Source organism: Epargyreus clarus, unplaced genomic scaffold, assembly GCF_041222505.1.
Source record: "Epargyreus clarus isolate Ecla_fem2 unplaced genomic scaffold, WU_Ecla_fem_2.2 ptg000023l, whole genome shotgun sequence".
Taxonomy (NCBI): domain Eukaryota; kingdom Metazoa; phylum Arthropoda; class Insecta; order Lepidoptera; family Hesperiidae; genus Epargyreus; species Epargyreus clarus.
Window position 1 is genome coordinate 8,223,767 of NW_027332230.1, and position 15,262 is coordinate 8,239,028.

Consider the following 15,262-nt stretch of genomic DNA (forward strand, 5'->3'; position numbering starts at 1 on the left):
TTTAATAAACTTTGCAATGTATATAATTTACTTACCGTCTGACGGTGATGATGTTGATAGAGCATCTCTCATTCCTTGCGCATGGGTTACTGCTTTTACATCTTGTACCAAAATACAATTAGAATTGTCTATATTACTTTTAATTGACGATAACGCTGTAACAAAGAAAAATAGAAATTAGATTGTGTTTCACTTTAGAAGATGTTTTAATAATATTACGAACCATATTTTCACATAGGTATTAGTTATATTATTATTAGTAAGTATTGTACTCTTTATCTACATTATATATAGGAGTATTTTATATCTATACCTACAATAGAATACTTAATAATAATTTTATATTATAGCGCTAAAAGTTTATATCTCGAAACTTAGAATGACAAACAAAGCTGCAAGCAACTTGCGTCACGCAGCATCTTATCAGCAATCAATCGAGAGATCCAAGTTCAACGGTTGACACAAATCTCGGCCGAACGGATGATTGCCACACAATGAGATAACATGTCATTTGAGAATTTGTCGTTAGAGCTACGTGAGGAGGGCAAGGGAGGCGTCGTGACGTCCTGTCGGGTTTTAATTAACCGAAGCATGGCCGACGCGCATTTTGTGGCGTAACAAACCAATCAGTTCCGCTGGTAGGCCCGTCGCTCGCGAGCACGTAGGTGGCTCAGTTACACCCAACAATTTCTTTCCCGGGAATGCCGTTGTCCGCTCATTATGCGACAGTCGTCAACCTTCCGATCTATTGAACGCGTTACGCTGCCTAATTTGATAATTCTTCACGGGTTCTACAAGAGCACGAGCTCCAATCAGTAGTTCTAAGAAGTATCTAAGAAAACAGAGTTTTACTGAATACAAAATTTACTGAACCATTAATAGCACATAATAAAAATGGGACATTTGTCACAAGCCTTTAATTTTTTCTCTCGCGAAACATTCTCAACTTTCCTCTGCATCCGTTTCAATATAAAATTCGCAAATTGAAAGTTCGAAGGGGAATAAACAAACGGAATTGGTATTGTAATGTAAAGAGAATTTATTGTGGACATTTATTAGTTTTATAAGAAGTCTGCAAACATCGGGCTTAGGAGCTTTGTGGAGGATATGTTTAATTTATTTTCGTTGAGCGTGCGTCGGATGTCACTATGCTCTTTGAATAGAAACTGTTCATCAATCGACGTACGCTTAATTAGTAACGGTATTGAGTAGTTATGTTAATATATAGCTTTTTGTTCTAAAAATAAATCCGTTCAGGAATTTAGGAGGTACACTTTTATTTATTTAGCTTTAATTCCATCGTTCTGTGCGTGTTTTGCCGTAATTATGTTATCATCTCATCCCTCGTCCAGCGGTAATTTATCGCGAAGATTTATTTTGAGATAAGGATCACGTTGCGTTGACGCCATTTGGTCCTGCGTCGAAATTGGACGATTTACTCCATAGAGCTGAGGGTTCCTAGTTGACGACAATAACCTTTATCGCCGCCGATCAATAGATAAGTGGCTAATTTATATTCAATGCAAGGGAGTGCATTTTAAGTTGTATTGATTTTTTAAATCCCCGCTGCAAACTATAGATAGGTAGTGGGATTCTTATGTTAATTATTTAGGAGGAAATGTATTCTAAAGCTATTTTAAGTTTTATTGTAGTAGTAATTTATTGTAGTAATAATTTACAAATTACATAAGATTATTATTGTAATATATTATATTAAATTTTTATTATGTAATATGTGCCTACGTATCTTTCAGTTACGGGATTGTGAAGTAATAAAAAATATATTATGTAATTGGCATTTAAAATTAAGCATACATTTTGCACAAGTTGTTTTTATTGATTATAGCATGTTACGTCATAAATAACTGTTACTCATTATTAATGTTTTCATTTGACTTGTTTTAACTGTAGTTATTAATTTCGAGAACAATACATTAAATCGGCCATAAAATCTGTAACTGCACACAAAAGAGCACCAGATGACGTAATTTCCGCCCACAGAAATGAAATATAACAATGTGGCATGTCGCGACTTTCGATGATCCCTCGTAAAATCTATAAATTTCGCCATAGAAACGAGAATAGGAAATGGAGGGTGCTCGTCGCATCGGCACGGGACGATTGTGTGCAGATGGACGATGTTTGCTATCTGTACTATTTTTCGAGTTAATACAATTTATTGTAATACGATTCAGCATAGATTGCATCGTGCGATGGGGGAGCGAAACTCGTTTGATAGAGTCCCGGGGGATATACCGACGCGCCGCCGTACTGGCTCGGTATTAGTCACGTGATAAATCTTCAGCCAGTCGTGTCACCCTATCTCTTTCCATTATACGCAACACATCATAATAGTCTCCTTCTCTTTCTAAATATGATCCACGGGAGGGTCTTACGGCCCTATGCTATAAGAAGTGCGGACAGGAACAAATCTATTTTAGCTAATGCAAATATGATATCGTCTCAAGTTTGTTTGATTTGTTCTGAAACTCCCTCGTGTGTTGATTAAATAAGAAATGATTGTAAGACGATATATGATAACGAAAACGGAGTATTATAAGAATGGATTCATTTTGTTATAAAAAAAATATAACATCAACCGAGCACTTCTGACTAATAGAACAAATTTGACTTATAAGGTACAATGAGGAGTACAAACAAGGAGACTTACCTAAAGTCGACTTACGTTTATAAATACCTCAGACGATAGAATTAGATAGCCTCATTTAAGCAAATAATTCTGTCTCATCATACAAAAAAAAAACAAGAGTCGTTATCAGCGGAAAAGAGTTACCAGTAAAGTAGTTATTTCAGTTAACCTACAAAATTGGCCTCAGCTGAGCTTGTTGTTACTAGTTAAGTACAACAATTGATGAGTGATTAAAAATCACTCATCAATTGTTGTATGTAAAACATTTGGGGGCCTCAAAATTTCAATTACATTAAAAAGTTGAAGCTACATTCGTCCCTATTCATCGCGCATGTAAGTAATGAAGGGTGCAACAGATGGTACACATTTTTTCATTACTATAGTAAAACTAGCGTCATAGGAGATTTATGTCGGATTAAACTACAGGACCGCTTTTTATTCGCTACATATCCGGAACACCCGAAGGCGTGTCGAAAATAAACTATTTTCTGAAACCCAATCATTAGTGAAGATAAAATATTTATGAGTTTTATTTATAATACGTAATACATTGGTTGAAATATTTTTCTATTTGGACAGTAGGTACAATAGTTTTATATTTGAGTTGATAGAAAAACTAAACGAATGGGTATTTTTAGACGTCTCGTTATAGATATTCTATTAACTTCAACGATAAAAATCTTATCCAAATCTCTAACGTACTGAAGGGGAATAACAATCATTATGTTATTTATTCGACCGTCTTCAATTATACTGCAAAATTTGACATGAATATTGTTAGAAATATATATTTTTTTATTATAGTATTATTTTAATTAATTAGTTTGTAGTGACTGGCTGGTATGATTGTTTGAGTTAGCATAAAAAAAGAAAAAAAAAACGCTCTTGACGTTTGAGTTGTATTTTGCGCGGGAATAATAAAAGTTGTAAATTGGATCAAGAAATAGTTTTATTTTATTAATATTATGAAGTTAAAATAAATAATTTTCTATAAACCCACTAACATACTCGGTAATCTACGTCATTCATTAATGACATGCTGGTATCATACATGCAGGTCAAACTTCGCGTGACTTGACGTCGTTTGGACGTTAAATGTATTTATTAACGCTAATTCACCTTTACAGACAGGACCTCCGATATTTACACTAAATGCCTTTATTGTCAACATTTGTTTGTAATTGAATCGTACACGACAACGCCATAATTCATAATCATAATCAGTACGTCATAAAACGTATTAATTTTTTTAATAACTTAAATAAATTAAAAGTCATGAATTTTAGGTTTCTGGGAGCCTACTACCATCTCTTAAAACAATAACAGTTTAATCATACATTGAAATTTAGTACCACGACCTCGTTAAAGTAGGACTGTTTTTATAATATTACAATAAACAGTTTTATATGAAGTCGATCGAAATTATTCATTCTTTTTTGCAGTAAATTTATTTTTTAAGCAAAATATGTAAATTTAAGTTTACATCGCTCAGCAGGAATAAAACAAAACTGTTTTAAGGAGGTCGTGGTACGAAACAAAATAATGTTGATGCAATATTGAAATAGATCTTTCCTGAACTATGATTGTTTTTATAAGATGGTGGTAGGGCCCCTGTTTATACAGGAATTCTAATTATGAGTCCTATGACGCTTCGCTCGTCCTACCTTTAATGGCATATACTCTTATCTTTAGAATCTTATTAGACAGCGAATTGTTTATAGATTATGGTGGATATCTTACATGTAATTAAGGCGGATTCCTGTATAACAAACGAGTTTTAATACTATCTAACTAATTTGTTTTTGTAACCATTATGTATGCTCGAATACTGCTATTCTCCTTGATACCTGATAAAAATGTTATATTAAAAAGTCGATCGCTTGCTTTTATTAAAAAAAGTAACCCAAAAACATAGATAAGTAAAGATTACTCACTCCTAACAAGCAAATGTAAGCAAATGTTTTGACAATTGAAATTATCACTGTCATCTATTTTCGTGTTTGAATAATATTAAAAAATGGAGTTTTAGATCATTTACGAACGAAACGATATTTCTCCGCACTTTTTTTTTGGATTTCGTGTTTTTAATTATAATTAATTATCGTAATTGCACATGTCGGCATTGTTCCGCGAAAGCCACCATGACAGCCATTAAATGGCTGATAGAATTGTCAGCCGTTTAAGACATTTAATGGCTCCCTTCAATTATAAGGTGGTGAGATATCTATACTTATCTATGCCCAAGAAATAAAAGTTTCATCTTAATTTGTTTCCAATACAATCAAAACTAATTTTAATATTCTTAATATACTTACCTGAGACGAGATTTTACGGCAAAGCTTTTAATATCGTTTATTATTATCTCATTAGATTACAGATATCTTACGGAAATCTAAATGTACTTTGGAGGCGTATAAGTCATTCAATTAGAAATATGTGTTCGTTTTGAAGTGGACGCGTTACCGCCACATCTATATGCGACATGGCCTCTTATCTGTGGTCTCTATAATTTAATGGGATTCTAAATGAACCGAGATCCGATACGATAAGATCCGTTGACTTCGAACTATACACTGAGCCGGGTCATTACATTGCTTTCAAGAATCGAATGCGCACTTGCTTTTTATTATACTGCCCAATAGTGAAACTTTCTCTTGTAAATGTACGATAACTTCACGTCAAATATGTCTTCAGAAACAACGACAGTTAAGTGAAAATAAGATTGACGTTACGGTAATACAAATACTTAGGTAACTTAAAATAAAAGTGGTCAAAACATACAGATTAGAGAAGATTACTCACTCCTAACAAGAAAATGTAATTAGTTTTGACAATTGAAATTGTCACTGTCATCTATTTTCGTGTTTGAAAAATATTAAAAAATGTAGTTTTTAGATTATTTACAAATTAAACGATATATTCCGCACTTTTTTTTCGATTTCGTGTTTTTGCAGCACTAATCTGTGCATTTCGGCATTGTTCCGCGCAATTTACACCATGACAGCAATTAAACGGCTGACAGAATTGTCAGCCATTTAAGCCATTAATGGCTTCCTTCAATGACAAGGCGGTGAGGTATTTATACTTATTTATGTCACAACATCATATTTTCTTGTGACAACTTAGGAACTTAGTTTAATTTACCTTAACATAGTTCAATTTGTTTTCATTTCATTAAATTACTATTATAAGTAATTAATTACTAACAGTAGCATTAAACAATCAACATACCAGAGAGTTGACATTCGCATAAATATAAAGAACGATGTAGACTATTCATAATTTTATAACATCTAGGCATACAGACTTATAAAACAAAACACGCACGTAGGTGCATCCAGGCGAAGCAACTCGTATTATAATAAAATTAGTGATCCAAAAGCCATTAACGAAATGAAGTTTGACTTTTATCTCGAGCGAACAATGGTCCGAGCTGCACTGAAAGTTGGTCCACGTAACGTCCACTGAAAGTAGTATGTTCGAGTAATTCAGTGTTTGCTGAAACACTAAATAGAGCCGTAGAGCAAGTTAAATTAAAATGACAGCTCAAACAGGTAAACGCTCCGGGAACAACTTTTGCAAATTTTCTGTTCGGGAAATTCGGACACTTTTTAAAGAAAATAAACTAAACAACTTGTTTTGTATTCTGTTAAAAGGTATACTTATATTGTATGTAGGTAGTTTTAATACAATAGATGTTTTGAGCTTGTTTTATGGATACATAAACACAAAAAATATATTACTTAAATATTTCTGATAGAAAATTGAACCTACCTACTACTATACTTATGCTTATACCGTCCAAAAAGTGAATAGTTTTGTCTTGACTAAGAATTTATAACAAGTAATAACTGCTGTTACAATATTATACAAACCTTTTGTACATAGACTGGGTAGAAAGAAGATTATCAAAAAAAAAACAAAGACAAATGTCATGTGTTAATGTAGTTCCATCATATTATGGAAACAATACCGCAAAGGCTCTATTACGTAATACAAGTTTCGCGTGAGGGCCCGATGAAACGACTTGTCGACTGTTGTTTAGCAGTAACCCGTAGTATAAAAATACCCATGAAAGAAAAACTATGTTGAGTTTTAATTATACGAACGAGTATGCACGTTCTTTGTGCTAATTTTATTCAAAATAACATTGAAAATAAAACGAACAAACAACCGCGTCCTGAAATAATTTGAATTTTATTGATACACTTCATTGATTTCCTTTGTTGGTAACATTTTTTAAAATACTTCTTTTCATGGCAAAGGAAGGAGATTCGATGTGATAAGAGATGAGAATTAAAATTATTAGGACACTTTTAATTTAGGTCCTTTTTAATCAGAAAATAAATTCGCTTTCTGTCACAAATTTAAATAGGTACCCGATATACAAAAATAAAGTGAATGTTATACTTGTTATTACGTAACAACGTGCATTTCGATGATAAAAATAGTTTCAATTGCTGAATAATGGCAAATATGTGAGAGTCGAATTTTAGAAACATATTTAAAACAAAAGCATTGGGCTTAAATAACGTTGTACAATGCTCCATTGCTGCAATCGACTGCTCTTAATTCCGATACTATGAATTTTTGAAATTTTAATACAAACGGAAAAGTGGGTATTTTATCAAAATAATAAAAATATCGCTCCCCTATTCTCATATCGGTCGTATGGTAATTTCTTTTTAGGAGTAACGCCCGAGGCGAATTTAGGTCACAAGCAGTTATCACACTCCCGCGGTCGGCGTCTACTTTGATACTATTTCGGCTTCCTCTTAAATGTGTCTGCGGTTTACACTTTTATCGTTGCAATCTCTCGTCCAGTGGATTGTGTTCAAAAATAATATTTATGACGAATAGCCGCATTTTTATGACACATTGCCACATTTCAGCGAAGATCTGTAGGCCAATATAAATCGAATATAATCGCACTTCTATAAATATCTAAAGTGCCTACAGTATACTCATAAAGATAAAAAATAAGTATATTAGTATACTCAATATAACGGTAATACGGTCAAAATTGATTGTGTTCGATTAGTCAAAGTAAATAAATAATTGATATTGCTAAGATATCTTATAAAAAATCTATATAAAAATGTTCGATTAAATCAGCGCCATCAGTACGTGTATCTATCTAAGATTAATCAACAAAAAACCTTGCGCCTAAGATTCATGTTTGGTGTCGACGAGACTTATGATTAGTCGTTTCGCAGATAGGCCGAGATTTCTATCGGCTGATGTATCCATAATAAAATGGTACGGGACGTGGAAGTGCCAGATAATTTATAACCACGCTAACACAGGAACGGCGGGTCCGGGCACGCACCGCGTTGCCTTAGGTTAGGCGCATCATTTATATTTTTCTGATGTTTGTTTTGTTTTTTATAGAGCTCTCTGTGAATACCGCTCGCGATATCTAAACAAAGAATGATGAAAGACTAATGGTGTACGTCTGTTTTCATCGTACGGCGATGTTTGATCAATTCATTTACATCGTGGAATGGATATTCGGAATTTATTAGACGTTAGAAACTTTGTTAGGTGTAAATTATTATTTTTTAGATAAAACTATTGTGTAATAAAATTGGAAGGTGATGAAAGGCTATAACCATATTTGTTGTCATCTATCCATTTATGTGTTCTGCAGTTGAAATCTTAAGTAATCATTCGGCCTTTAAAGGCCTTTGTAACTATAAGTGTACTTATAAAATATATGTTTTTATGTATTGTTCGTTATGTACTGATATACTTCGTGTCCACTGATTGTGGCTGTAAGGCATGCTATCATATAATCCGACATGTGGTGGACACGTTAGGATAAATTTCTAATCAGGAACGATTAAATCCGTCCCTCATTTGAGGAATCCCATGGTTCCGGGCAGAGATTAAAAAGAAAAGATAGTGAGATTATATTGTGTGATGTGTCCAAATACGGAAACGCTTAGTAGGTACGTATCGCTATTTATTCAATGTTCCATTGAAGTACCTATGTTTCGGAAAGTAAATAACCATAGTCTACTTTTTTATTTTTCGAAGATGCAGCTAAGATGTTTGATACTTAGATAGTATCGTACTATTATGTAGTTACTATTGTGTTAATGCTAATTTCTAACTGACTTTTTAAAGGAAAGAGGTTAACTATTCCTCTTATTTTCTACAAAATTGAGTCTATTGTATTTAATGAAATTTGCTATGGCTTTATATTTCAAGGTCTTATTAAGAGTGGTTCTCTAAAAAATGGGCCTGGACGAACTCGCAACATTTTAATGTTCTTGATTTACAGACCTTAAAACCGTTTGGTTTGCAAATCAATTATTTCTATCTTAATATACCAAAACAATACAAGCAAACTTACAATGTTTTATTATTTCAAACGATACCGCACTCCTATACTAATGATTAGAAAGAGTTATGTTATGAATAATTTAATCGACATTCCGAGCGAGTTAATAAAAATAGTGTCTTAACGAACGACTCGGACTCCCCGTCGTGAGTAAACAATGATATATTGATAATATTTCTTTCTCTTAAGAAATAGTCAATGTTAAAATTATTTTTAAGCCTATTTTAATGGAAAGAGCCATCACGCGTCGGTAGTTAATTTTTACGATGTCAATAAGTTATTTCGAAATAATAATCTTTAGATTTTTGAAACAAGTGATCTGTTATGGATTTTGTTTCATCTTGTTAAATGTGATATACGTTCACGTTTTATTGTCTGGTAATGTAATGAATCGAGAGCGATTGTATTTTTAGAGGATTGCGAAATGTGGCTGGGATAATAAAAGTTTGCCCTCTTATATTCAATTAAAATATGCCAAATTGTAGAGTGCACTACACCATGCTGGTGCTCTACAAATGAGGAGATATATAGGTTACTAAGGTTTATGTACGCTTAATCGAACGGTTAACGAACCTGCATCATTAGTATCCGGACTGATTGATACCCGACTATTATATAATTTACATAAATCATTCAGTATAGTATTTATTAATTATAGTCATGTAAATGTTTTGTCTAAATAAAATACAAAATCAAATTGAAGCCTTTTCCGGTGCTGGATATAGAACTCAGACAGTTACTAAACTTATACAAGATGTCTAATTAGGGTAGAATGTTATGTTATTAATATTCATTAATAATAATCATGTGTATGTCTTGAATAAACAATAAACAAATTAATAGTACATAAAACGAAATTGTACGGTTGTCGGTGCTTGTTACGGAACCCAGACACAGTTACTAATCCTTACTAAGATGACTTAAGCAAGAACAGTTGCGATTTTTTAGAATAACGTAGGTAATCGTAGACTTACCTATAAAGTAGGCGAGCATGGCCGCTAGGATGACGCAGAGGCAGATCATGGCTATGGCGAGGCATTTCCACGTGCAGCGGTGCTGACATCGCTTGTCTATGTGGAAGCGGGAGGGCGAGTACACGGGCACGGGGCTCGGCTGGTTCGCGCGCAGGGGGAACCCCGGCATCACCAGCGGCTGGTTCGCGAGCTGGCAGTGCCCGCCCAGCGTCCCGCTCATGCCACTCGGCATACCAGCACCGGCCAGCCTGTGAAAGAAGTTAGGGTTAGTGTATCATGATAAATACATGTTGGACTCAGATATTATGTAACTTATTTCGAAAAAAGAAATTATACTGCACGTGTATCATAGATAATTTCAATACTTATATGTAGTAGGTTTACGTGTAATTTATATAAGTAGTATTAGGTATATAAGTTTGTAGAAAGACAAACTTTAACTGTGTTCATAAATAAACTTTTAATTACTAGCAGTAATGTGTAACGCTGCTGTGTTTATTTGAAAGGATGTAGTAAGGCACCTATACCAAGTATTTCTAAAACATCATTTATTTAAAAAGTGTAATCGCCGTGCATTTTATATTCAACGGTAAATTACGTTATTTCCTCATACCTGTATACTTTTTTTAATATCCGTTGGAGATTCATAAAATCCCAGGTAAGATTTTAAGTTAATTCGAGGGAAGCGCCAACTGTCGCGTAGTGAATCTGCGCTCCGCACCATATGGCGGCCGCTACACTAAAGTCTTTTAGACAATCCAAAGGTATCATTATCAGGAATGCCCGACAAAAAACAATGATCGGAGCATTTAAACGTGTCCGCCCCGAGACCATTAATCAATTAACCGAAGTTCGCTGTCGTGAGTTTTTAAGGTTCGAATAACATATGGTGAAGCGACCCATCCACCAACTGACGCCGATATAATGGACCTCTAGTTTTAAAAAGAATAAGTAAAAACGACTCGAAATAATTGGACCGAGTTTAGCGAGAACGAAGCGTGACTCTTAAAGGGTTTGTTTCGAGGATCCTCTCGACTGTAATTTTCCTTTGAATGTAGCCCGAGGATCGTTCGGTGGAAGAGCGAATTCATTAAATCGTGTACAAAAATCACAATAGCGGTGCACAGAGCTCGGCCCTTCAATGCTTTAAAAAGTCAATTGTGTTCGTACAATATTTACACAGTGAGTACCGATTTTGCAAACATTACCATATATTTGTAATGTTTTTAAAATGTAAATGTCTTTGAAAATAAAAATGCTTTTTAATCGCTATAGTTACACCGACTAGTGACGTTTTATTTAAAGCTTTTTTTATTGTGAATATTTTAAGAATAATTTTGGTGCTCTACCATGCCGTTTAAACTCGAGCTTAATCTAAGATAAAAAAATAAAAACAGGTCAAATTAAAAAACAATGTGATTCTAATTTTTGGAATTTATTTAAAGAATTGTATTAACTGTAGTAAATGGTTTATCTTCGATAATCACATTTGGCGCTAGTTGTGGCTGAAAGAAGAGCGCCAAGAGACTGTTGAACGGCACTTACCATCACGAACTTTAAAAGGGTGCTCACACGTAGTAGGTTAGCTGTTAAGGTTTTCTTATTAATGGAGGAAATAGGGTTCCTCGTGAATATGGACGAATAATCTTTAATAGATTTCTTCAGTTACTTTTCAAACTTAATATTTTATTTAGAAAAATAATTGACAAAATTTACAAATTAAAATTAGAATAAGTTCAATTTTAATCTATTTCACAGATGTATAATACCAAAATAAGAATACAGGTAATATACGAGTATTAATTCGATTAAAAAATCAATTTTATGCTAAGTGCGCTGGCATCGTATTATTACCTTCTGGTTTTCAAGTTGTTCATTGTAATGGCGACCATGCATTTGTAACTGTACACGAAATTGATTTCGTTAAATCCATCATCATTACGTGTTTTTTATTATCTATACCGTACACGGATCATTATCGGTCAAATCGCATCATTTCCGCGCGTTACCGAAATGAGCTGAACGATTATTTTGTTTTTGTTCAAGAAAATTGTGTGGTAAGGCAATGTTATGTTTCACAATATGATTATGTACGGATCTCGGTGTCGGGACGGAAATGCGCATTCTATTTCACGAGCTAAAGTCGTGGGTTAGAATAAAGGAGATCTCGGCGGAGAAGCGGTGAGACAATTAACGAGGCCGACGACAGTGACTATTGTAGGACAATACCGCGATATTTCAAGCGCGGACAGACGGGTGTTCGGTGGGATTTTGACAGCCGCTCGTCGTGAGTGAGCTCTTAATGAAGCAGTAAATAATGAGGAGAGGTGTTGCGCAGTCGGAAAGCCGTGTCTAATTAACGCGAGGGCTTATAACCTCGTAACTAATTCACACACAACGACTGGCACGTCCGAGATGCCTTCGTGAGTAATTTTAAGCGATCCCTTCGATTAATGCAACGGTAATCCAATATCAATATCATAAACAGTTGGAGGAATGGGAGATAAAAACAATTAGTGGTGTGGTGGGTGCGACCGAGTACAGGTTCGCTGCAGGTAGCAGTAACTCGTTAGTCGTCCGAGGCACGCAGTTGTCGCATAGTTTTTATCGCGGTAATCGCGCGTGCAGCGGTCACTTCTAGTTTCGAAACGGGCTCCGCCGACCTCTAACTCGGAAACCAGATGAAACAAAAAATAATAAAATGCAGGCACGGGCCGTGAGAACGCGTCTCCTTGGAGTCGCTCGCTCCGTGCCGTCCATTTATCTTGCAAGTCGTGCGGGAATGGACCGGACAACGATGTGCTTTTATTGCATCTCGCCCTTAAATATAGGTCTGCAGAGGTAAGCCGCTATGCTTTTAGTTCTAAAATGATCGCTTCGATGATCGGCGTTGCAGAATGCTGAATGAGGGCCGGTTTTTGTAGCAACAATATTTATCTGTTGATTTTTATTTGTTTAACAGTAATTTCCACGCAGGCCTAAGGCTCATGTGTTTGTAAATATCTCAGACTGGACGCTCACAGGACATAACCTCGCAAGGCTATAGATTACTTAAAGACATAATTGGCCCAATTATAACGGGTCCTATAGCGGATACGTAAGATGTAAAGATGAATTGTAGGATTCGCTATTGTGAAGACATATCGTACTTTAGCATTATTATTTTAAAACGCTTGTCTCGTCAAGAGAAATCTATAACCCATATTGTCCTTGTTTACTTTTATATTCAGTTGCAGATGTTTATAGAGGACAGTCATTACTTAACAGTAGGACCATTTGCCGCAATTAGTTTTTATAAGATTATACGTACTCAACTTTACTTTGATAACTTAAATGGTAATAATAGAGGTACATGAGGCTGTAAAATCAAGATGTACTCAATATTCAATTGATTTTATAATAACCACGTATTCTAATATTAGGTACGCCCAACCTATATAATATTAATCTATCTCATCCCAATTCGAACAGTCAATTCATATTTTTAGGTGTTAGTAACTTTAAATTTATAAAATGACTCGCGTATGAATCAGCTATAAAGTCTTTTTATAACACTTCTTATAAATAGGTACGGATTCAGCGAAATTATAGATCTAGTGAATAGAAACAATTTTATAAGTAACGATACCTGAAAAAGGCTTGACATCTGGGTGAAGTTAAAAATAAAAACGGGTAAACTTTAAAATAGCATCCGGGCGCCAACACTTTAAAAGGAGGACAATTGTGTACTAACGAGAGACTTGTGGTTCGTTTCCGTGCACACAAGTGGGTAACGGTTTGTGGAAATGTGGCAATTGTCATTAAATTGGTAACAATTTTTTGTTTAATGTTTAGTTACAATAATTATATGTAACTCTCTGAATTTGAATTGGGTTGTCATAATAATTGTAGTAGTTTTGAAGGTGGCAGAACCCTTTGTGGTTCGACTCCGGCGGCTCCACCGCCACACCTAGTTCTGCCTAATAATCGCAGTGTTAGGCGCTACTGTGTTCCGTTTTGAAGGGTGTGGTAAGGTGGACTGCATTCTCGTTTGCTACTCTTATATTATAAAAAAAGTTACAATAATTATATGTAGCTCTCTGGATTTGAAGTGGGTTGTCATATTAGTTATTGTGCTTTACTGCGGGTTATGTATGTAAGTATGTACTAACGAGAAACTTGTGGTTCGTTTCCGTGCACACAAGTGGGTAACGTTTTGTGGAAATGTGGCAATTGTCATTAAATTGGTAACAATTTTTTATTTAATGTTTAGTTACAAAAATTATATGTAACTCTCTGAATTTGAATTGGGTTGTCATAATAATTATTGTGCTTTATTGCTGTTAAGGCACTTATAATTTTATTCGTCTTTCCAAACAAAAGAGATTATGTATTCGTTAAATAATTCGCTTTTTGATCGAAGATTCACTATGTAGGGAAGCTTGTCTTCCAAAATGTTCAGTTTTTCAAAGTTCTTGTAAAATAATAATACTCTAATTTTATTCTCAGTTTCAGAATAAAATATTAGTTAAACTAGTTCAGTAGCTTTTTCAAACATAAACTAACTCTATATTTATTTATAATGTCTAATTATAAACACATTTTATAAAAGTTCCGCACTTACTTGTACTCATAATTACGCAAACAAAAATAACTTTTCGACCTTCACAAACAACTAATTTACGTCGGTAATTTTAAAACAAAATGTTATTCCGTAAAGTGAAACTTACACTTTCAAGTGTTCAAAAATACAAAATTAGTAAGCGGAGTTTTAGTGGCGTGCAACCCTCCATTCTCCCCCGCGAACTTGTAATGCAAGTCATGGGTGTAAATTTAAGAAAGCCCCTCGATTTAAAACGAAATGTGTAACAATGGCGTTGCTTGGTTCTGCCAATTTCCGCCCTCCGAGTTTAGTTCAAGACAAGGAATAAAATTACCACTGATGTCTTTCATAAAGGGCGAATGTTTTAATGAACCAGGATTTAGGAGGAGCTGTCTTCGGTGCGCGTCGTTATATTGTAGAAAATATTACTCCACGCCACCATCCCACTTTTTATTGCTTCCCCGCCTAATTAGAACATAAATGTGAAGCCGTACGACGTAAACTGAGCATTCTCAGAGTTTATTCTAACAGTGTCCTGAGATAATGGTTCTTTATTACGACCGCGTGCCGGTTTGATACGAGTATGCAGTGGGTTCCAAGTTCGATCCCCGGCCAGACATAAATCTATATCATTAATATAGATTTCTTTTCTGGATTTGGGTGTTAGTGTTTGTAATAATTAGCTATATATGTAGAAAGCGTTATTTATT

At 34.6% G+C, this 15,262-nt stretch overlaps 1 protein-coding gene across 4 annotated transcripts in view; it reads right to left on the reverse strand.

The window, feature by feature from the left end:
• Positions 1 to 15,262, reverse strand: part of Ten-a (Teneurin-a transmembrane protein) — a 65,281-nt gene that overhangs the window by 22,216 nt on the left and 27,803 nt on the right. For all 4 annotated transcript variants that reach the window (XM_073085660.1, XM_073085661.1, XM_073085663.1 and 1 more), the window contains 2 exons: positions 9,971 to 10,218; positions 36 to 155 (listed from right to left, as the gene is read on the reverse strand). In XM_073085660.1, the coding sequence (XP_072941761.1) occupies positions 36 to 155; positions 9,971 to 10,218 (368 nt within the window). The remainder of the gene's footprint in view (positions 1 to 35; positions 156 to 9,970; positions 10,219 to 15,262) is intronic.